At 35.7% G+C, this 24,563-nt stretch overlaps 1 protein-coding gene across 1 annotated transcript in view; it reads left to right on the plus strand.

Annotated features, from left to right (window-relative positions):
* LOC137394040 (zonadhesin-like) overlaps nt 1-24,563 on the plus strand; it is a 25,942-nt gene continuing 1,379 nt past the window's right edge. Inside the window, exons 1-11 of the mRNA XM_068080757.1 lie at nt 1-94; nt 9,620-9,882; nt 11,296-11,403; nt 11,747-11,958; nt 12,341-12,585; nt 14,567-14,680; nt 16,747-16,796; nt 17,508-17,738; nt 18,580-18,751; nt 20,086-20,247; nt 21,281-21,423. Coding sequence (XP_067936858.1) covers nt 1-94; nt 9,620-9,882; nt 11,296-11,403; nt 11,747-11,958; nt 12,341-12,585; nt 14,567-14,680; nt 16,747-16,796; nt 17,508-17,738; nt 18,580-18,751; nt 20,086-20,247; nt 21,281-21,423 — 1,794 coding nt within the window. The remainder of the gene's footprint in view (nt 95-9,619; nt 9,883-11,295; nt 11,404-11,746; nt 11,959-12,340; nt 12,586-14,566; nt 14,681-16,746; nt 16,797-17,507; nt 17,739-18,579; nt 18,752-20,085; nt 20,248-21,280; nt 21,424-24,563) is intronic.

Here is a 24,563-nt window from a genome sequence, read left to right on the forward strand (position 1 = left end):
ATGTCGAGCAAAGTAAAGAACGGAGTTGTTTTCTCTCTAATGGACACTCTCCCCCACAAGTCTCTCGAAGAGCTGCTCAACCCACCTACGAATTGTAGCGATTCTATTAAAATAGACAGCTTTTCAAAGTAGAATTATGTCAAATAGGCCACAGATTAAAGCTTTTGAGCGTCACTCTATTGTAGTTAGTTTGTAATCTTTTATTCTGTTGATAACAAAATAACAAAAAGCCTTTATTCGTAGTCATATTATCAAATAAAACGGAGACAGTAAAAGTATCCTGAATACAAGATAGTTGTGAACACTTCATGTTTATTTTGAGATTTGTGGAACAAATCTTTAAGAATATTTACACGAAAAGATGACTTCAAATATATTATGCGTGATAAAATAGATACCAAAAAATTGATTGATACTATATACAAGTGTTCATGTCTGAAACTAGATTTTCTATGAGTATTGATTGTGGCACGATCGGTTGTTAATTAATAATTGGATGACTATAATATAGTCTGTATCATCTGTCTGTGTGAATATATCTATCGTATATAGTATAGAGCATATCTGCAGCTAGCCTGTCTTGACAACCTGTTGTTTTTTGTGGAGTTGTACTTGGCGAGCGGAGCTAGCAAAACAACAGCTTGTCACATTACGCATTGCACCTGATGCATCCGCTGCACTTAAAGGGAGTTGCTCTCTTCCGTCTATGCGGCTTGGCTGCGATGTTATGTCGGTCGCTCCATTGGTAATCATAACGGATTTAGCCCAAAAATTAATGTAGAAAAAAATATGATAAAAACGTTTAGACCAGTCTCTGTGGTAAACTTTAATAGAACTTAAGAACTTAGGCAACAAAAGCAACTAAACATGTTGTTATTTGTGCGCTCAGTCAGTTTTATTTGTATTTTTGTATCAGTCAGTTTTATTGGTTCTTATTGATTTATTTTTAATTTATTTTATTCTCAAGTTCTACTGAAGTTTACCGCAGAGACTGGTCTCTGGTTAAACATTTTTATCTTATTTTTTTCTACATACATTTTTTGGGCTAAATCCGTTGATTACCAATGGAGCAACCGACATAACATTGCAGCCAAGCCACATAAACGGAAGAGAACAACTCCCTTTTAGTGCAGCTGATCCATGAGGTGCAGTGCGTCTTGTGACAAGCTGTTGTTTTGCCACTCCGCTCGCCGGGGACAACTCCGCAAAAACAACAGTTTGTCAAGACAGGCTAATCTGCAGCGGGTTAATTATGTATGAATTTCATGTATAAATTTTAGCAGATGTTGATAGTTGTGAAGGTTAGGAGATATTTTCTTTCTTAGATTGGTGTAATTGCAGCATCTGTATAGGTAATGGTCTATATTGTAACGAATCGGGTTGCTGGAAACTCTTTCTTCAATACCAGCCAAAACAACAATCGATATAGCGAACTATGGTACCGTTAGCGGTTAGACATAGGATATATGGACGCGCGTTTTAGATTGACTTGCTTTTCACAAATATGGCTCGCCGAACGATGGCCACATAGCCTCAAGCATTGAACTCAAAACTCCATATTAAGTTTTGAGGAGTTTTATTAGGGGTTTTAAGTTCAATGGCCTCAAAAATACCATCAATGTGCAGTTCTATGTAACCTATGTATATACGAACTACCATATTTAATATGCTGCGTAGTATCACGTGATCGGTCGTCTGAGACTGATCATTTGACTTGGGGCTGTAAAAACTCAAGGTCGCGCAATATTTATTAGGTGTATGTCAGTGATAGTGGCTCACCTTAGTTGTTAGTTATTGTTAGAGTATATTCTATCGGTGTCAGTACTGAGCCATCTTTTATCAGCTTAATAGTATTGCTATCTCCTGTTGTCTATGTCGTCAGCCGACAAAGGAATAAGGTTTTGTTGTAAAGGTAAGAATTGTCTGTGATAACTTGGTATGATCAACTATGTCATCTGGTATCATCAACGGTTAGCTCTAACAGTAAGTAGATTGTTGTAATGTATTAGTAGAGTAGAATGTACTCACGAACATCAAAAGCGCAGTCAAAGCAAAATCATTTAAAATGGAGTGGGGACAACTCTCAGTTTTGACGTATCCCTGATATGTTCTTGAAGCCGAGTGACAAAGGCTCTGCTGGGACAAACATAGTGCGCTGAACCCAACGCTTTCTACAACAGCTCTTTAGTTCTAATCATCATTTCAAATTCCACCGAACTTGCTGTCAGTTATTTAATTAATGATCAGCAAATGATAACGTTTCTCTAGCGAATAAACAATTTTATTGAAGTAAAATATACATGCATTTTTATCCAAAGCAGAACACAATTTGACTTGCCTAAGAAATTGCAGCAGCATTCACATTGCATAAGCGGATGTACTAGAACTTAACAGTTATTGTTTGAAATGACCAATCATGTCACTCTGTTGTCCGCAAACTTTAAATAATTTCCAAATACATAACAATAAAAATAATTGCGCTGCAACTGTCTATCTTAGTGCAATAAACTAGGCACTTACAATTACAAATTACATACGCTATATTGCGAACAATACTCTCAAGTGACAGAAAGGCGTATCCTGAGGACAAAAAGAAATAAACACAAAATCTTGTTGCAAGTAAAAGTATAAACAAAACGAAAAAATATTACTTAAAGGAATTGTAACGACTAGTAACTAATTGGAACAGATACTTATGCTATTCCGACATGCAACTATGAACATAAATAAATTTTACTGACATGCGAACAGTATGAATAAATTCGTTAAAGATCGTCAATGTCGTGAAAATGTCTATTGATTTTGGCAAATGGCGTCTTTCATCTTGACATGTTAACTTCTGTCCCAGAAGTCCTTCATGCATATATAGCGGCCCGACCGCCTCATCTTTTGATCAGTCCATCGGAAATGAATGCCTCTCTGCTTTAGATATGTCACCACGCCAACACAATCGCGGCATCATGAGACATGCCATCCAGTCTGGCCTACTCTGTGGAGTCACTCCCACATGTCCCTTTTCAGGACCATCACTCATTTCATATAGAGTTTGTGAGCTAGAATATATTTTTCAAATTAAAAAAATTATCTTCAGATCTTCATTGTTGTTCTATATAAGATAACATTCAATCTCTATACTACTTGCATTGCACCAAACCTTACAATTTTCTGTAGTAATAGCAGCGCTCCACTGATCCCAAAACATTATTGCTTTGTTAATCACTCTGAAACCTTTTTAAAGTTCTTGTGCACATTGTCGGGTATAACATTGCCTTGCCCACAGGAATTTATTTTGCATTCAAAGTAACTGAGTGCCACTCTAAATCACCTTGCAACAAGTTTGTGCCCAACATACTTTCCGCAGTGAACCTATAACTGTTTTTGGTAACTGTTCATTGAATATCAGTTTGTTTGTTATCTTTTCGCATTCAAAAGAACCTATGTCGACTTAACTCTTGATCTCAAATTTACTGCAGTGCTAGTTGGTCTCTACTCCTTCGATATCAAAACTTATATTTGTAGATGCTGCCTAACTTGTTACACAGGTACTAATGATTCATTGACCAATGTATTGACTGCAGAATGGTCAGTTCTGCTAAGCACCGTCTTATTACATAACTAAACTTTGCACTAAGTCTTTTCCATAACTTTGAGAGCAATATTTGGCCTGAAATGTATATGCATCATCATAAATAGCATATAGATATCACATATAGCATATAGATATCACATTTAGCGTATAGATATCACATATAGCGTATAGATATCACATATAGCGTATAGATATCACATATAGCGTATAGATATCACATATAGCGTTTAGATATCACATATAGCGTATAGATATCACATATAGCGTATAGATATCACATATAGCATATAGATATCACATATAGCGTATAGATATCACATATAGCGTATAGATATCACATATAGCATGTAGCATCACATATAGCGTATAGATATCACATATAGCGTATAGATATCACATATAGCGTATAGATATCACATATAGCGTATAGATATCACATATAGCATTGAGCATCTGAGTTTTGCACCAATGGTGCTGGCTAGCAATTAAAGTGTATGTTAAAATCCCTATTTGTGTGTAGGTTCTATTATTTATTTAAATCGAGCTGGCTACTATACTTACCTTTTGGTACTTACCTTTCGGTACTGAGTTAAATAAGTACTTACCTACTGAGTTAGATAATCTATTTGCATTGCCGGCGACACTACTAAGTTTTAGTTGCAGCTCCATAGTCAGAAGGACGGTAGACCTTTATAACAGTTTTATAGAAATAATACATACTATTTAACAAGACCTTTATTTTCTATGGGATGAGTCATCACATTGATGATAACTTGTTAATATCATCGTTATACTATGCTTTAAATAGTAGTAACGTCATTGCTGTAATAAGATGAATTTTTCAAGTTAAAAAGTTAATTTTTTATTGTGGCAACTCGTTCCTCGGCCAACATTGTTCTCGTAGCTCTGCTTCCCCTGTTTATTTGTATTTGCATTATTTTGCAGGATTTGTTGTTTTACCAACGATTCAAATTCAGTAAAAAAGATTTAAAATGTGTAAGCAAACTACTATAGCTAAGTAACAGTTAAAACATCTTTGTCGTAATTTTACATAATGATTGCTGAAATATTTGTGATTTTGTCTGAACCCATGTTTTATTACTTATTTCTTATACCTACATGTATTGCTTAATACAAATATCTATTGAATATTAAATACTATAAAATATTTTTATTCAACTAAATGTAGTTGTTAACATAATGGGTTAGGTAAGATAAAATGTTCATTGAATTAATATTTGCATAGTTGAATAGAGTGTTTTATACTCTTGTTTGGTAATTATCCTCACGCACAGGAGATGATTCCAAATCTAACACGAAACTTCATTATTGATGGAATGACATTGCAGAAACAAATACAAACAATCTGATTTTCTTTTTAAATAGTCATGTTTTTTTCATACTAGTAAAGTATTAATACATACTATGACACTGTGTCTCAAAGGTAAATTTGGTTTAGAAAGTGCTTAGTAGAAGGGGTTACACGAAAATCCTTTCATCTCCCTTAAAGATGTGGTTGCATCAAATTTGAGTTGATTTTAAAAGCAAGTATTTTTTTTTCTATCAGTTGATATGTTGTTTGTTGTGTTAGGCGATCCCATTGTCAAGATATTTGAAGATTAAAATCGAAAAAATTTGATTGCGGTAAAAACGCTCAGGACAAAAAAACATGCCCAGACTTGCCCAAAATAATGTAACACGCGATACAACCTGTCTATATCTCTCGTATTCACATCGGCTATTGCGATAAAAGTCTAGTCCTATGCGGCTCTATTGGCATATATTTTATCTTGTATTTGCTCATGTTGGCTAGAATAAAATTTTAAATCCATCTACAGATATATTATTATTGTCTCAAACTCCTCAAACAAGGGAAATTAAAAACTTGTCATATTAGCTTCTTCTAAATGCTGTGTAAACATCTTAGTACTGACTACTGCAAACTGTGGAGAATAAGGTCTTTGTATCGGCAGAGTTCCGTCGCTACCCGCACTAATGATATACAGCCCCGCCTACATGATGTCCGTCGCCTATCCTGGGGGGAGGGCCTGTATATCAATGCCCACACCGAAGACTAGTTTCTTACTAAGTAAAATAATCAAGCTGTGTCTTTGAAAAGAATATGTAGCAAAACCAACTATAAATCCTAAAAGTCATGTACATTGTATAGTCGACTGTCAACGTTATCGAGTCATTATTAGTATAAATTTGTAGAAAAAAATTCACTAGTTACATTTGATTAATTGATTCAAGTACTAAACAAATGGTTGAGCTATGCAAAAGTGCCTGTACATGCAGCTTTGATTACACTTCATAAATCCATCTATCAGACAAGATTTCAGCACAGGTGGCAACCGGGCTATGATGTATTCAATGTTCTGCAAATCATGTTTTGCATTATTTTCAGCAATATTATTTTATTATATAATTTTTACAAGCAAAAAAACTTTCATCTCATCATAAAGCTTTTATTAAAAATATCCATCCAAGTCGTGGCCACTCACATAGTTTCAGCTCATACAATAAGACAAATTAATCTACTACAGCAAACTCAAACAAAACATCATGGTTTATGCAGCACACATTCAAGTCCCTCTTTCCCATTTATGGCAGTTTCCACACTGACAAAGCTGCTTCGGCTGGTGGGACCACATAAACATCCTGTAATCAATAAAACCAATGCAATAAATATGTGTCATTCATAGATATGTCATTCTAACGGTATCTACTGAAAGCTTTCAAATTGGGAGTTAGATAGATTGCGAGTGTAATTTTAAACATCAATAAATGTTTAACCAAAGCATAAGTACGCCAAGCCAACGATTCAAAGCTTTGGTTCTGAAGTTAAAGATGTGTATTGGTTAAAGATGTGCATTGATCAATCGATTTTCCTCACTTTCTACAAGTGAGAAGTGAACATCTAAAGTCAAATCATAAATCTAATTTACTAGCCAAAACTGCCAAAGAAAATTTGAAGCAAATATAGCTAGGTGAAACGATTAAAAAATTATAAAACGATGATTGATGATGGCAAAAAGTTATAATTCTATTAATTAGTAAATGTATTCGTGAGTACTAAAATTATTACTTTTAGTATACGTATTCATCAATCTAAGCCATTGTATTGCTAGATGCTATGGATTAAAAAGAAGCCGTCAAGAACTTACTGTGCATCCGTATCTCGCATGTGCGCACAGGAAATTGTATTATAACCTCAAACAGGGAAATATGATCTGAATGTAAACACAACAGTACATCTATACGAGACTCAAAGTAAAAGATAAATTTACCTCCATTCTCCTATCTTCCTCTGTAGCACTTTAACCACCTGATGCACAGAAAACTCGGACTCACCTTCACAGCAACTTTACAGTAATTTTTACAATTCTGTGGCTCGTCAATAAAACGTGTCGATCAAGTAATTCATTAAAGTACCGATGTTAATTAATTTAGTAAATATCGATGTCCATGTGATTTAATAATAGAGTAAAATCCCTAAATTTGAGATCACAGACAACGCGTTTTACAAGTGATAACATTTATTACGACCTATATAAAAAATTTGTGCTGATGATTAGCTAATGAAGCGATCTTATATTTATCACTCATTGACTCTTTTCAGATGTATCACTAGTTACGTCATGAATGTAGCACCCACTGGAATCTGAGCTTTTTAAAAGATGACCTCATTCAAACGCATATATCTCTGGACAGGGTTAGTCTACAAAGACAAAAATGACATCAAATTGTAGCTGATGTTTTAGCCTTTTATTGGTCTTAATTTCATTAAATCGACCTTTTTGACACAACCACACCTTTAAAGATGTGATAGATTTATGCACAAATATGAAATCAGGAAATTCTGCTTTAGTTTTCGATACGAAATAGTGATATAGGGAAATGGAGAAATAGTGAAATAGATAGGAAATAGTGAAAGTTATTGTATTTCCAAAATACCATAACTTTCACAAACATGAACAGGTCACATTTTAAAACAGCCTCGATAATTTTTCTGGTTTACTGTTAACTGTAAATACATATCTTAACTTAGCTTTTAGCAACCTGCTGTACAGAATACTACCCTCCGTACAAACGCTTGAGTTTACGAGTAATGGATGTTACCACTGGCTTGTGACGCTCATGAAGTTGAGCTAAATCTTTTCAAGCCTTTGTTGCTTGCATAATCAGATTCATTCTACCTTTGAATTGCTATTAGAGCCACTACGGACACACCCGTCTACCAACAGAAATAGATTAATTGATATGTAATTGCTAATTAAGACTTCAACTATATTTTAAAGGTTAACCTGTAAAATAATATTTGTTTAAGTTTGTTTTTAAATATTTATCCAAGGCATACTTTTCTTCAAAAAAATAAACATATATACGTAATTCATGAAGTCCTATTATTCCTATTATCTATAACTACGTATAGCCATTTTCTTACAGTGGGTATCCTAAAGGTACCATGAATGTTAGTGAGGACGCCTACATTAGTGGCATTTATATTTGATCACTTCAATCATAAAGCTGATGGAGATTCATACTTTGGAGGCACGACAGCATCGAGTATAAAAAACTTTGTGACAGTATTTTAGGTCAAATCTACTTTTTACATCACGGCGACTACCTAATTGTCTGGACTAGCGCACAAACTACATATACTCGTGACATGTATAGGATTTACAAGAACACAGTTTCAGACCATATACATTATATAGGATATATAGTTATTCTGTTTCTTTTACAAGGTAAGTCGCTTTTCATTCGTAATAAGGTAACCAGAATCACCAGGTCAACTTAGCCGGCACCATTTGTTGGTTGTTTTTGACAAGGCTTGGTTTAAAAGTGACAAAATATTTGTAAAATGTATGTGAAAATGTGATGGTAGCCATTTGATTAACAACTCAATCTACAAAGTGAAATTTTGGCTGTTATAACATTGTCATGTGTTGATGGTAGGGTATATGCCAAGGCATTGATGTGGCACATCGGAGACTGGCAAAGATATTGTCATGTGTTTTATGACAGCCCTTTATTATAGTATTATAGTACCCAATGACACCATGTGACAGCGCATTGACAAGGTGTCAGAGAGGCATTTATGATATGTGGCAGCTCAACGACAGCTTACTCTTATGTTAACAGTTACCTATGGTAAAGTGATACTGTATGTGATTTGACGCGATATTGGCCGTCTGCTTAACCTGTGGTTTGGATATAATTGCTAAAATCTACGATCATACACTTTTATAAACATTTTACTGTAAGGGTATTGCTGAGGTGTATTAATACAAATGATAATAACCTAAATGTAAATTTCAGATAAAAAATCCAAGTCTCCTAATCACCACACAGTATTTGTTTTGCTCTTCTCAATTTTATTTACTGTAGAAAGCCTAAATCTTTTGAGAAGCTTCAAGACCCTTTTCATAGACTGACCATCAAACTCTTAGAAAACTTCAAAACAGGTTCCAGCGACTGCCACTGTCTTTTTCTCTCATGTATCATTGTAATTCTGACAATTTATTTATACATGAATAACCGACTCTCTCATGATATGAGCAAAAGTAGCACAGGATTTATATAGACCGCTACATGTATAGGAAATCATAAGCTGCGTGATGGCTTCAGTCAAGCTTCTACAATACCTAGCCTGCTGCGGCAGGCTAGGTTGCAGAGGGATGGAATAATGCAAAGCATGGCTGTAGATATTAATAACTTCGTTTCTTACAAACCTTTGTTCACACTTCACAGTTGGCACCTTTTGATAATTAAATCAATAGATTGTATTTATCCAGCATCATTTTTCAAATCTATTCATATCTTCATTTATGCAAAAATCTTTCTAAGCATTATTGTTAGTCGATCTGTAGTTTAAGCATTGTATTGACTGTTCATAAGATGTTAAACTCGTAAAACGATGCAAGATATAGCTGCTGTATCTCGTTTATGTAAGATTGCTATGTTACCTGACAAGAATCTATCTTGTTGATGCGTTTGCTATTGCAGTCCTCTGTACACTTTCAGGTAGCCATTCACAGACCATCTCTAGCTGTTACGTGTTTGGTACGGAACATGTGCTCACTTTCGACGGTGAGAGAATAGATGTAATCAGCACCGCAGCCTGCCAGTTTGATCTTGTCTACACATGTCCTGCTGGAGCTGTGGTCGATGCTGTACTTGACATTTCTATAATCAATGTAGCACATGGAGAAACTTCTCGTGTGAACTGTGTGCAAGTAGAATATGGCAACTTTGTAGTGAGATTATGCGCAGATCAAACAGCAAGAGTGAGTATATTGTATCACACTTTATTCTGTTAGTATAACTTCATGCCAAAGCTGATATACCCTTACTAAACCTTCCTAAAGTTTACCAACTGGACCTTTGTCCCCAGTTGTATAGCAGGTATTGGTTAATGCATTCACTAGCTTGCAACTCAACTTTTCATCATATATTTAAAAGGGAATATAATAAGCATTATGACAGAGAAATTGTGTTTGAAGCCATTTACAAACTAACTTACAATGCATACATAAAGCCACGCCAATTAGCAAATTCCTGGTCATGCTACTAATTGGGAAAATCTGACTAGCTGAGAGCCACTAATAAATTTCTAGAGCGTTGTGCGGAAGACAGGAATTCTTATTGCCAACTTTAAGAATTGTGAGGTAATAAACTGGTTGTTTTGATTAAAAAGAATGCAGCATCGTTATTTTTTCTGTTTCTTTCAGCTATCAGGTATACAATCTTTCAATTGCAATTAAAACTTCATATGGCATCTAATTGTCGACAAGCTGGCTCTGAAAAATAAAGAACAAAAGAGTATATCATTTTTCTCTTCTTATGAAGTCTACTAGTGGTGCGCCTGTTTGGTCCTGAGCCTGATGCTGGCTCACTCTAACAATATTCTAGTAGAATTTTCTTCTCATGTTGCATACTTAGTGACTCGCCCAATTCTAGCTGACCTCGTATAACAATAGTAGTCGCAACATGCCTTCGTAGTGGCATAGTAGCGAACTTGTAACTCTACCAACATTTGTAAACTTTAGCCGGTTTATCTTCCGTTATTCCTTTTGAAGTCTACATAAAATGCACTGGTGTGCATTTTTATAGGAGTCATCTATTGTCTACCTGTCTGAGTGTAGGTTCAGCCACCGCTACTATGAATGGCACAGATAATACTCGCTACATTACCTCACTCCTACTTTGTTCAGTGCCTTCGAGTGCTTGAGTGTCTCATTATATAGTCAAAACATTTGTTTGCTTTTAAGGTTTTCCTCACCACTTTTCTACTTCAACAACTTTTATCTAATTTTTATCTCCTATTTGAGTTTCCTAGTCAGGGGAATTGTCATTTTGTCGTCAGTTTATCTTGTTTGTCGGGTTCAGTCAAATTTCGAGAAGTATTTCTGTACATGCGCAGTTTGGTATGATATAGTAATTTCTGCCAACAGCTTTTTTCATACATCTATGTTGAGTCGTGATATAAACAGTTTTCAAAATACATTCATTGTTTGGAATAATAGCATCTGGTAAAGTATGTTTTGTATTCACTCGTGTTAATATTTTCTACTCCTTCGCTACTATCTACCTTGAAAAAGGATGCATGTTTTTATAACAAAATAATAAATGTGATTATGCAATTACTTCTTTTTAATTGCATTATTACATATATTATTCTTTTCTGTGATGCATTTTAGGTAAATGGAAAGCTTGTGCAGTCAATGCTTAGTCCAAATGAAGAGCTCATGGTATACACAGGTACCTCAGGGATAGAGCTATCTATTCAAACAGCAGTCATGGCAACGGTTGGTACCCGGTTGTATGTGCAGTTGATCCAATGTGTGTTACCTGATAACCGGTTTACTACAGTAGGCATAAAAATATGCATTTTCAAAGTCATCTACACTTCCATGTATACAAGTTTTAACATTAACAAATGACTCTCTAATTACTTTACGATGTTCCAAAATGTTCTCTTAAGTGAAGTATGCATACTTTTGTAATGAGTTAGTTAAACAAACTTTGGTTTTTTGAAATTTGAAATTTTGTCTTTTTGTATTCGTCAAATGAGTTCTTGCAGTGCATGCTATTGTGCTGTTGTGACTTGTTACCAAGTCATGTGTTTTAATTCAACCATTGCTCTTTCAGCCAGTCATTGTGACAATGACTTCAAGCTCTATGGTACGGGTGTCTTTGCCCTCAAGTTACTCCAGAAAGCTTTGTGGGTTGTGTGGCAACTATGATGGAAATGGCACGAATGACCTCGTGATAAGTAATGGTATTGATGTGTCATCATATGGCCTTTACCAACGGAGTGCTGCTATAGCTGGTTTTCATCTCAGGGAAGATTCCACATTGATGTAAGTTTCTATATGTTGCTTTAGTTGCACCTTATTTTCATCAAACCTTAACAAAACAATGATTCTAATATGAAATCAAAGTAAATCTAGAGATACCACGCTATTTTATAATTTATTATACTTTTTTATAACTTGTAAGTGATAAATATCTTTCAATGGTTGATCCCATACAGTTGTTTAAAAATGTTTAATAAGGGCAAGCCAAACTGGATTATGCCTCACTGTAGGGGATTCATATCAAATCAATGTGAATTCTTTATCTACTTATGCTGTCACCCCTATTTCTGTAGGATCGTCTATTTATTCCGCAACTGTTACATATAATAATACTATAATCGGACTATGCATTTGTTGTGATGCTCATCTTTTTATCCATTTGTAGGGGTTGTGATAGGTCTTCAGCTATTGTACCCTTCATACCCTCCAACTGTGCTCCCGTAGCCTCAGATCTCCAAGACCCTGAATATTGTGGTGTTTATCAATCAGCTACATTTGAGAGCTGCAGTAATGACAACCCTGACCTGGCGGCCATGTTTGAGATGCTGTGTGAAGATGACTTCTGTGAGAACTATTTAAACTCAAACGACTCAAACGATGATGCTTTGTCGAGTACTTGCTTTGAATCTGGTAAGAGTCTGCCTCACAGTTTGCAAACTTTAGACATGCAGAGCATACAGTTTTATTTATAGATTGATTACTCATGTGTGAATTCTGTAAAGGTACGGCCATGTGTAACGATTTTTTCGTTGATTCTGACAGAAATCATAAAATGAACGAAAAACACAGAATTATTCGGCCGAAATTCACAGAATTGTCAAAGCTGTGCATGCACACCGAAATTGTTGACGAAACGCTTTTAATTGGCTAAACAAATTAATAGCGAGCACAATTCTGGCAGCTTTTGCAATTTATATAGTCCAAGACATGTATTACGACACACAATAAAAGTACCAGCGCAATTCGACATAGTACATACGATGCAACTGCCTAGTTTGCGCTATTGTTGATTCTTTATCGTTCGGACACTATTGCTACAAATCGTTTTTTTTTTAATAATAACAATGTCTGTTTTAGCAGCAAAAATTTCCTTGTAGAATGAGTTGCCATCTTTAGCGCAATGAAGTCAGTTGCATGGTATTTACTTTGGTGAATAGTTCGTATTTTCTATTCATATTATAGTAAATCGCATTAGTATTTTTCTTGCGGGTCGCATTATGTGTCTCAGACTATATAAATTTCAAAAGCTGCTAGAATCGTGCTCGCTAATAATTTGTTTAGCCAATTGAAAGCGTTTCGTCAACGATTTCGGTGTGCATGCACAGCTCTGACAATTCTGTAAATTTCGGCTGAATAATTCTGTGTTTTTCGTTCATTCCGTGAACCCGGTCAACATCAACAGAAAAATAATTACGTGTGGCCGCACCTTAACTGTATAAGTTGTATCATTTCTCAAAGTTGTATAAATTAGTTTAAACTAGTGGGTGTCTGGCCTTTCTCCTGAATCCATTTGGCAAGCTAAAGGAGAATAGAAGTTCAGCTAGCAACAGCCAGTGGTTGCCATTTGGCTGCTGCCGTTGCTTCGTTGTCTGACAAATAAACCTTCGTGCAGCAGCATATTTTTATGTTTTAACAGGACTTTTGGTACGCAAGTCGAATATCTTTATCTTGTCATTGAGCATATAGATAGGACACGATGAGCAAGGTTGCGTAACTAAACAAATGCGTGCTTTCAAATCAATATTCTAAGAATGAGTTTGCAGCATCGCGTAGCATTACGGCAGTCCGTTAACAGAAGTCTTTTGTTCTTTTCCTTATTAGAGGTAGTGTAATTAATATCGTTGTCAGATAGTGTCCAACAGACTCACTGATTGGTAAAACTATGTTGTTAGAAATGCACACCCTACATTTCAACTTCTAGTGTAGTTACATAAACATCTATGACGATGCATTATCAGTTATAACTATAACCTCATAGGTGTGCTTAGACATATTATATAAATCATAATATGAGTTGCAATTAGCTAAACATTATAGACCTAAGGCGATATCTTCAGTGAGAGTTGTCTATGTTTTACAATAGCGCTAATAATTCCATAAGCTATAAAATAGTGGAGTAGATGATTAAAGGAGCCTGTTAGTTGCAGCGTTAAACTTCATAAACCTAAAAAAACGTCCATGCTGAGATTGGATGTTAGTACCCACTAAGATAGTGATAGCTGCTGGTACTCCAGAGCTTAATAATTCTATAACCTGTAGAATAGTGGGTTGAATGAATATAGCCTTTTAGTTGCCATTCTTGTGGGCTATCAATGTAGGCCTATATAGACATCATCAAACTTGTGTTCTCTGAGAATTCTATGATCAAGAATGATGCTGGTTTATTTACACATAGCATAAGCTCTGCCTCAAGAATTTGAAGGGAGAATATGCTCAACCTAATTCTATTGATTATTATGTGATTCAGCTTGTCTTTGTCACTAAGGTTTATCCTTTCATAATTCATCCCCACTAGCATTACTGTACGCTTGTTAGTTATGCTCTCAATTCACGACTAACGTCCAAATTTTAGAACGAGTTTTTGTATCATATTTGTAAATGAACATTGTAGGAGACTGTGTTTATAACTCAACAATAGCGAAGCAAGCTGTAAATTCCATAGCTGAAGTATTTGTGGATGAGTGTCGAAGTCGAGGAGTAAATCTGGAAGACTGGAGAGCAGATTATTCTGCAGGTATGCATGAAACTTCTACTTCCCTAATGGTAATCTGACACACAAGCGTGCAATGCTACGTGTGATGGCGAGTTAGCTCATTGATGCAAAGACAGTTTCTTCTTTTTTGATAGATGCCCACATGTGTGAAGACAACTCCAGGGTTTTGTACCTCAGTCATCATACTTGTAATGCCATGTGATTTGCATCGATTTACCAACATTGAGTTTTCTTGTTACATTAGACAATGTGGAGGTATGACCTTAACATGGGTGCTGCCACACAATTTAACAGGAAGATAACGCTACTTGCTTAGTTTTCTGGTGACAGCAACTTAGCAAATAGCTCAAAAATACCAACTACACTCCTTGAGTTGATAACAAGTAAAGGAGTATACAGGTCTCAGCCTGGCACCTAGCAATGAATTGAGTACGTGACCCTCTAACTGTTGTAATATGGTAATCTTTAAATAAACACTTTATTTATGAAAATTTATTTGGTTGCAAATTACTTTCAATTCTTGCTGCTTAGCAGCAAGCGTTTAAATTTATATATACATGTAATTTTGTGTAGTTTTTACTCAAAACAGCAGCGCACTGTATTCCATATTATTCTCATGTTAGCCAGAAGCTTTGCAATGTTATCAGGTACTTTACTAGGAGAGAGTTTAACAATTTTTACTCAGTAGGAACGCTGTTGATATCCCTCAAAACGAATTGTTCATGATTGATGAAAGCTACAAAATAAGGAATTCATAGCCTTTGTTTGGTGATTGCGCTCCTTGTAATTAGCTTTCACGTTCACTGAGCATTTGACAGCTGTTAGATTGGTAAGCTAAGAATTATTTGCTATGTTAAGATTGCAAAGTAAACTTTACACTTTGAATTGACTGCAGTGGGAAGGTAATAAATGAGCGGTGTATAGCTTTCCTTTCCGCAGTTTTTATGGCTGTTGCACCGCGCCATTGAGAGACATGCGCTTGACGCTTCACGATTGTAATTGTCATTTTATTGTTCTTTCCGTTAACAAAACAACTGCTTGACACGTTATTGTAACAAAATTTTGCTGGTGAATAGAGGTTAGACAGAAGTTTGAGAGGCGTACATTTGACAACTACACACAAGTCAGATTCTATCATTCCACCAAGCTCCTCTGTATTTTTATATTCATTGTGGTACAATTCTGAGTCAGTATGACTGCCATGATACATTTCTCGTGTTTCCCAAATTATCTCGTGACACTCCTTGGCGCAGTCACAGCAATTACTGTCTTCCTATTGTAGCATGAAGTGAAAAAAGTAGACACGCCTATCCAACTTGACTTCGCAGTTTCGTCTGTCTATTCATGTAATGGGAGGCAACACATGGTTCCCGTCAAAGCTCATGAATATTTTGTGAATGAGCAGTACTGAATTGAGCATGACCCGGGTCTTGCGTGCGTCTTCCAATTTTCGGCATTGTGTTAAAGCTTTTGTTCTGAGCCAAACCCAAAGACATGCTTAGGTTTCATTTCTCCACGCTCTTTCGTGCTTATTGATCCAATTATCTCAATCTCAAAAATGATTGGTGAAAAAAATCCTCTATTTATAGTTCTTTTGAGAAACTACACATACCTAAAACAAGCAAACATGTATTGTTCATATCTCATAGGGGAGTTTCAACTCAGTTCAAATGTGCACTGAGTGTAATACATGTGGCAATACTCATGCTCGCTCCTTTACACTTTATCTCCACATAGCTTTTCGCTCCAACTTATCACTCCACTTATGATTATCTCACCTCTTCGTTGGTTTAACACGTACCCTCTTCATTGATTAAGTGAGTGTATGCATTTTATTACTGCCCTCTGTCTTCCCTCTGTCTTCCCTCTGCATTTTATTCTGCCCTCTGGTTCTTTCTATGTCTGAGCCTTTGTAGCTACAAGGAAAGTAGACTGCGCTGAAACAACCGAAATAAGATATTACTTGATTAAATTAAATGTTACATTTTGCCACCGGATAACTAAAGCACCTATGACATTCATAACAAACACTTTAGTCTTAGTGTTCATTATAATGTTATGTGATCGAAAAAACTCACACCTGGCAAGTGTGTGTGGACTTCCCAGCTTACACATCGGTGTCTTGAGCGTTCGTGGATTATTGATATCATTAGTTAATTAGCTTTTTATTGAAACAATTTTGTATAAAGAATAATTTAGAGTGCAAATACATAATTATACCGATACTTTGGAGCTTGCTGTATGAACTGAGATACGCTTACAAAGCCACCTTTTGTACACAGTTGTTTGAATAAACTGCGTTTTAGCGCCATGCTCCTTTACAATAGAAACCTTATTATACCCAATCTGACCACCGTTTTACAAGCATCTATATCAGCAATTGTGTGCTAATATAACAACAATAATTTTTTTAAAATTTTGTAAATAGTTTAATTAGTTCTATGGAATGTGGGATTATGTATAGGCCTATATAGCTAAGAAAACAAAATGTCATTATCTGATTAAGAATCGAATTAATTTTTTATTTAATAAAACAATAAACATAACGGTGTTCTACTGGCCCGTTTTACAATCAAAACCAATGAAATACAGTTCAAAGTTATGTTGAAAATTAATATTTTACATTACAGCGTGAATTCAGATCGACAAATTAGCATAAAGTTAAAAAATTACCCGATATGGTGTGAAAGTCGCCAATAAATGTTTAGTAAGAATGTGCTCATTTCCTTTGTGTGAGAAAGTTACACTGTAGCTGCACCATTCTGTTCATTTTTAACTTACAAGTTATTTCTGATGAACATAGCCCAGCCTTTGCAGGTGAGTCTCTTGAACAATGCAGGAACAAGACGATGCTTATTTTGCAGAGCTTACCTGTCGTGGAGACACTGTCTATAGCTTTTACGGTGATACCTGTCCTCTGGTGTGTGGAGGAAGGGAAACCGACAGATGCGAGGAGACAAACAGAGATGGCTGTGAATGTCAAGATGGCCTCTATAGAGATGGTAATACAGGATGTGTTGAGGCACAAGACTGTGGCTGCAAAGATCCTACGGATGGTTCTTATCATATGGTATGTAACATTAGCTCGGAGGTGGTCAAATTCATTCTACATTCAATTCAAAACTTAATGATTCATGAGCAAGCCATAAATTTAACCTGTTTAAATACATTAATATTAATATAAAAAGTTAATAATAATATTAATAATATAATAATATTAAATGTTTTAATATGATTGAATAGTAGGCAAGAAGCTAATTCGAAGCCACGAATTGTCATTAATGTCATTTGTAGCGATGCTTGATAAAACCTAATTATCAAATTCCCTCAATAAAATTTGTAACGAAAGGAAAGCTCACTTTATCAATTAGTAACAATTTAAAAGATTTTCAGCGAACATCTATGTATATATTTTCTTTAAGGTTTACTAGTTTACGGATACATCTGTTTTGGCTGAAAACATTTGAAATTTGTGGCCACATGAATAATCAGCGATCAACTCAAATGCTCTAACGGAGCCCCAAAGAAAAGATCAAATTCATTCTACACTCAATTCACATCTTAATGATTCATGCTTAAGTCATACTATTGATAAATTTGTATCCAGTAGATGTTTGTTTTATGCTACAGACCCGCCTTCAAGTAGTGTTAATCAGAACATTGGATATCACTCCGTTAATACTAAACAGCATTGATAAAACTCTTCACGAAGAGTAATTCAATTTTGGAAATTCAGCAAAGCTTTGCATCTTGTATCCAAATTTAATTGTTCACACTGCTTGTAGTAAATATGAATCATACAGAAAACACATAATACGTTGATTCTTTTGAACAGATTTTGTCTGAAAACCTTTGACATCTCTTGAATTTATAAACTTGAGTACTTAGCTAATACAATTAGTATAACACAGATTGGAGACACGTGGCTTGACAGTACCTGCTCTACCAACTTTTCTTGTCCTGCTGGTGATCTACAGCAAAGTCAAGTAGTCTGCTCTGAATTTGCTTTCTGTGAAAATGCTGATGGGGTCTATCAGTGTACATGTAATACTGACTATGCCGGAGATGGATACACATGCTTGAGTGAGTATCAAAACTACATTACATGTTACCTATGTCACACTTACACTGTTGAGAAGCTTTCAGTATCTAAAATGCTGTTAGGCAATGTTTTAGTAATTCATCAATTGTTCTGATAGCAATAGTTTTTAAGAGTAAGGAAATAGATTTTTCTGCTGGTTTGTTGTTGTACACCTCAGTAGGTAATATAATTACCAGCTGATTGTGGCTAGTTATCGGAAGTGAAACATTTTTCAGCATTTGTGCTTGCTGCAATTAGGCAGATAGTATAAAACCCTGAGTGTCTGGTTTTAGTAAGCAGAAAGCATGGAGTTATCTTGCCATGCCCATTCATACTCTAAGTCTATAACTGCTTCTCGACTGGTTGTGAAAGCATATTAAAAGGTTACCAACATCACCACTTTTTCCCAGCGTTTAGTGCTTGTAGTCTTTACTATTCTGATAAAAGGTATCTGTGATCTGGTACTCTTCGACTTAACAAAAGTTTAGATGGTTTTAATTTTTGTTAAAACTGGAAAAATCAACTCGGTCAGTTTTTAAAATTATGTGGTAGTTTTAGAATATTTCATATGGCGATTTATGCGTGAATGCTTACCAACTTTTGTGTGTTGGTATGATCAACAGAAAGGGCTATGCCGGCTGCGTTCAAACAATACACCTACACAACATATAAGCATTTTGTTCGTCGGGCATTGTTGCCAGTGGTGTTTACTCCAGCCAGCAATTGTACTGCATTCTTTTATTGATGCTCTAGAAAAAACTCCCTTTATTTGTCCTACCCATATAATGTGCCCACAGAGCTAGAAGTTATTGGTTGTTCTGATCAATGCTTGTTGCATAGCTATGCTCAGTGAACCTAGTGATTCGATGTGTTCATGGCCAGGCCAAGAAGACACGCCCAACGACAACATCTCACCTTATTGTCATGCTTCAATGAATTTTTAAAGCAGATATTTTTTTGTAAAGAATAAACTAATAAGGGATTAGTTTGAGTTTCTAAAAAAGTTTCATACTTTGATGCAAATGGCGTTAAATACATGACGAAATGTAATGTTTGCATCTTATTTATTTGCGACAGTTTTTAGCAAACGGCTGTGTTTTCTCGCTACATTGTTTTTTGTCGTTCATCGTTTTGTCATTCATGTTGTTCATATTGCTTTGCTATCACAAACCAACAAATTTCTCAACATTTAAATAAATTTATGGTTTATATGTAAGCCATGGAGTTAGAAATTTTCTCAAGAGAATTAATTAGCTTTGTATAGTTTGCATCGCATATTTAATAATGACAAATAAGTTCCTCGACTGCTTGTTTTATGACTATAACCACTTTTTAGGGCAGTGCCCAGTGGGACAGCAACCAACTGATGACCAGGAAATGTGTCGCGACTGTCCAGTCGGAACTTACCAGCCACTAGAAAATCAGCAAGCTTGCTTGCTTTGTCCAGAGGGCGAGGTCACTCCTGGATTAGGAGCGACCAGCGAAGATGACTGCTCAAGTTCGTGTTTATGATAAGGCTTGAAATTTTTTGCAAATCACGCTACATCACTTCAATTATTTAGGAAGCTGTGTTCAAGTTATAGGAGTGATGAATTTGTTCAGTTTATTCTTTTCGAATTATACCATGCTAACCTAATCGATCACAAATATTCCTTCAAAGAAAAATTACTTTATCTATCACTATTCATGCAAATTATGACAATCTATACCATCTACATATAACACGAGTAGGTGGACTGCTCGTGTGGAAGCTAGATAGGCTATGTCATAGAGGGTGTCATGCAAAAAGAAAATATTTTTAGAATGCATGTAGGGCATGCTGACCATTTAGTAAATGCCAAATCGACCATAGTCGGCTATTTTGGGTATGAGAATAAAGTTGGTGTGTAATTCATCCCACGGTTTTACTAATTTCCACGTGTGGTGTTTTGTTTTTAGTCGCAGTCAAGATGCATTATTTTGTAGCCTAAAGAAATAGAATAATAACGACACTACGTTGTTGCAATAGAAAACAAGCCGAGGCGTGTCGATCCGCCGTGCTTCACATTTACAATAAGAATAGTCCTATCTCACTCACACAGCTCTGCTAGCTGATATGTTCATGGGCGTTCCTTGTAACCATATTAATAGGAGAGTCTTTTTCCTTTGTGTACCATTAAATTGTGGGTGTAGTTGTTAGCCAGCATTGATACGCCAACATTCATTTAAAGAACTTATCGGTCAGTGCTAGAGTTTCGCTAAATAACAGGGTTTAGGTTGTCATTTGTTTCGAATGTGTCATTGACTGGCTTTGTCCTCCTTCCACCATTCGCAACAAGATGCATTTGTTGCATTCATGCTATAGCATTTAACTAAAACATTGTATTCTTCTTTTTTTCGTTTGTGAAGAAAAGTATTTAGTGTTCTGATATGTTTCAGATCTCTTAATCAAAATAGACACTTTATGTGATTTTGCAGCCATCCCAACTGGCCTGTCTTGTTTATCTAGCATGTTTTACCATCTTATTGTCTGCTTCCTTTCCTTTTTGCAGCCCTTCTGTTGGCTCCCGACACATTACTAGATCCTTCAGCATGCACCAGCGGGGTAGTTGATGTATCATTTGAAACAGTTGTCTCGGCGAGTGTACTTCCTGATGGACTACCATATGGAGACAACTTCTATACAAAACTTTATGTAAGCTACTATATTTGCAGTGACCACTTTGTTGTTGAAAAAATTTAAAAATATCGATTTTTACAATGGAAAACTAAAATTTAATTCATGCTTAAATCCATAGGGAAGAGGACAAGAAGAACATTCTCTAGTTACAAGGCGTTCAGCCTGTTAAGTATTGTCCGCTGCACTAAGAGAATAGGTAGTTATAATCATGTTGACTTGAAACAAATGTCGTCACACAGTCTGCTGTCACAAAAAAATCAATTTTACTATTACTGATTTAAAGGTGGTAACTAGGCACACCCTTCAGGGATGAGCAGCTCGTGACTAATTTAATTCAGTGTGACAAGTTCAACTATTGAGCTTCATGATTGGATCATATGAACTTGTTCTAGGTCTATGAGGCTCTCTAGAAACCGGCCTTTCCTGTTTAAATGGTTTGTTCACACTTTTCATTACTTTTTGTAAAACTATATAATTAGGCGCCAAACTGAATTATCAACCAATATGTATGGTTGGAGGTGTCGTTTAGATTCGACAGATAATATTTTAGTAGCAAGACAATCTATCAGAACACAGTTTAATCATTGTTTTGTTGTTAAATACTTACATTCACTTGTGACACCATTAAACCACTAAAAGCATCTCAATTTCAAAGCTTTACATCTGCAAATGGCACAGTTGGGGCTTTTTATAAATCTCCATTAATAGAACCAAAGAGCAAAGCCTTGAACTGATCTAATGAATACTATTGCGCATATCTTGACTTACCCTATAGTAATGTAATCAGAATATGAGTGTGTCATTTTTGAATAGGTCTACTTCGGTGTTTGCTAGCTTTTGTGAATTTCGTGCAAAACTCCTCTTGACATGAAAAGCAAATGTGTGTGCTGTCTATTCACACGCAGTGTTAATTCCTGAATTGAAGACCCTTGTTTAGGTTGTCAGTAAATGCTAAACAGTAATTCTTTACAACTTATGCTAACTATATAGTTTTAACTATATTTACTAATCTAAATATTTTTTAATATCACTTCTGCATTGCTACTTGCACTTTTTAGGCTTTAGCATGAACTCACGATAATCATTAGCGGATAAAGATTCACTAATTCTTTTGTTTTAATATTGTAGAGATTTCTAAAGTAGTAGTTTTTTGGCACTACTACTAATGTAGTTAAAAATGCATGGCTGAGAGTTATGGTTTAGTTAGCCAAGGTGGTTTACATCTAGTGATGCACGGTTTTAGCTAGAAATATCTAATGCTAATTTGTAATATACATTCTATTTAGTACCAAGCTCGCCGACCAGTGACTACGCGATCAACCTAGTCATTCTATAGAGATAGGCTTTCATAACAGCGTTCTGTTTCGAGATAAAATATTTAGCGTATGAAGGTATTGAGTTTCTCTGAATATATCTCGTTGCACAATAAAAGAATTTTCTTAGCGCTTGAACAGATTATATCTGACGTGATAACGAAGCACGCTAGACTTGTTTATCTATTTGCTTCAGCTGGTATTCATAATGGTCGATGTCTCAAACATTCCGCAGATCTTCATAGGAAAAGAATTATGTCCTCATACAAAAAAGCTTCCTCCAATGATTTTGTATATTACAAATGACTAATTGCATTAGTACTGTCCATAGAACTGTGTCATCTTTAGGTACATAAGTCTACTCTGGTACTACTCCAAAGACCTCCCTGGCGTTAGCAGACAAAAATTTTAGGCAAGCTTGTAGTAGAATAAATAGTTTTATAGATATAGGTATGCTTTATTAAACTGACTATGTAATGCCATAGCTGTTACAGCTTGTCCTGTGTAAGCTGAGATTAAGGCTCAGTTGAGATGTTACTAACTTTTTAGTTTTTCCCTAAAGGCTGGTTCACACTATATCGCCGTTTCTCGGCGTTGTCATTGGTCGTCGCTGATGTGAACCGTAAATTGATGTCATCGACGAAGCATCGCTGACTCGTCAGGAAAGTTTGCGGCTGTCAAACTTTCTCGATGCTTCCCCGAGCAACGACGACCGCTTTTCAAATGTGAGCCATTTCAGCGATAGTAATTCATGGTCGTGGATAGCGTGATCTATTCATATCCGTTTATGAAAGTTGCTGCGGGACTAGTTTTTGATTCCCGCATGCGAAAACAAAGAAGTTTCTTCGCGAAAATTTAAAAAGACAAATGTCACGGAGTGTTTCCTGATGTAAACGCGGATGGGTTTGGGATAGTGCGAACATGGTTATCAACGATGATCGCCGAAGTATTGTGGCATCAACGCCGAATTACGGCGATATAGTGTGAACCATTTTTTAGCAAGCTGTTCAGCGGCAGCGAACACGAGGCTGGCTAAACCTTGTATACCAAAGATTGCTGACCACCAAAACAATTGAATAGGGCATACAACATGTTTACTTAATTTTACATGTGTTATAAACAACTACATGTGCCAATTAGAAGGAAGCAAATGAAAATAAATACAGTAAAAGTAATTGTAATTGTTCAGCTCTCAACTATTGTGCATGTGTGTGTACGTGTACTTGTACGTACGGGTATGTATATGTGTGTGTATGTGGATGCATGTGAGTATTTGACTAGATGTATACCTGATGTTTACATGTGTGTATACACAAGAGTTCTTAGTGATGAAGATGCCATGACGCAAATCCACTGACCTCAAATGTCATAGCACAGCTACACGTCTTTTTAAAACTCTGAAAGCTTTTCTATTGTGCTTATGACTAGCATCATATTTGTATGGTGACCAATTCTATGCACAATAGCATTCCAATGAGTGCAATCATCAACAAAAGCCCTTTTACTTCCGAGGCAGAATCATTATATTAACTCATATGTTAAAAAGAAGTAGATGCTACGCCGGAGATTTATTCTTATAACAACTGGTTGCTAGCAACAGTTTAAAGTCAAGGAGACAAAGTTAGGGAGAATCTTTTATCAGAATATATGACAGGTGGAGACAATATCTCCGTCGAGCAGAAGTGTTCAACTCCGGACAATCATGTTGCTGTTACGTTAACAATATGAATTCTTCTCTTTTCTGTTCATTTTGGGCTGTTACGTAATGGATATTGCATTTAACAAAAATAATAAGTAATCATTTAACAGAATAAATAAAAACAAATAGATTTAGCTTCTAGT

The sequence above is a fragment of the Watersipora subatra genome, chromosome 4 (assembly GCF_963576615.1).
Source record: "Watersipora subatra chromosome 4, tzWatSuba1.1, whole genome shotgun sequence".
NCBI lineage: Eukaryota > Metazoa > Bryozoa > Gymnolaemata > Cheilostomatida > Watersiporidae > Watersipora > Watersipora subatra.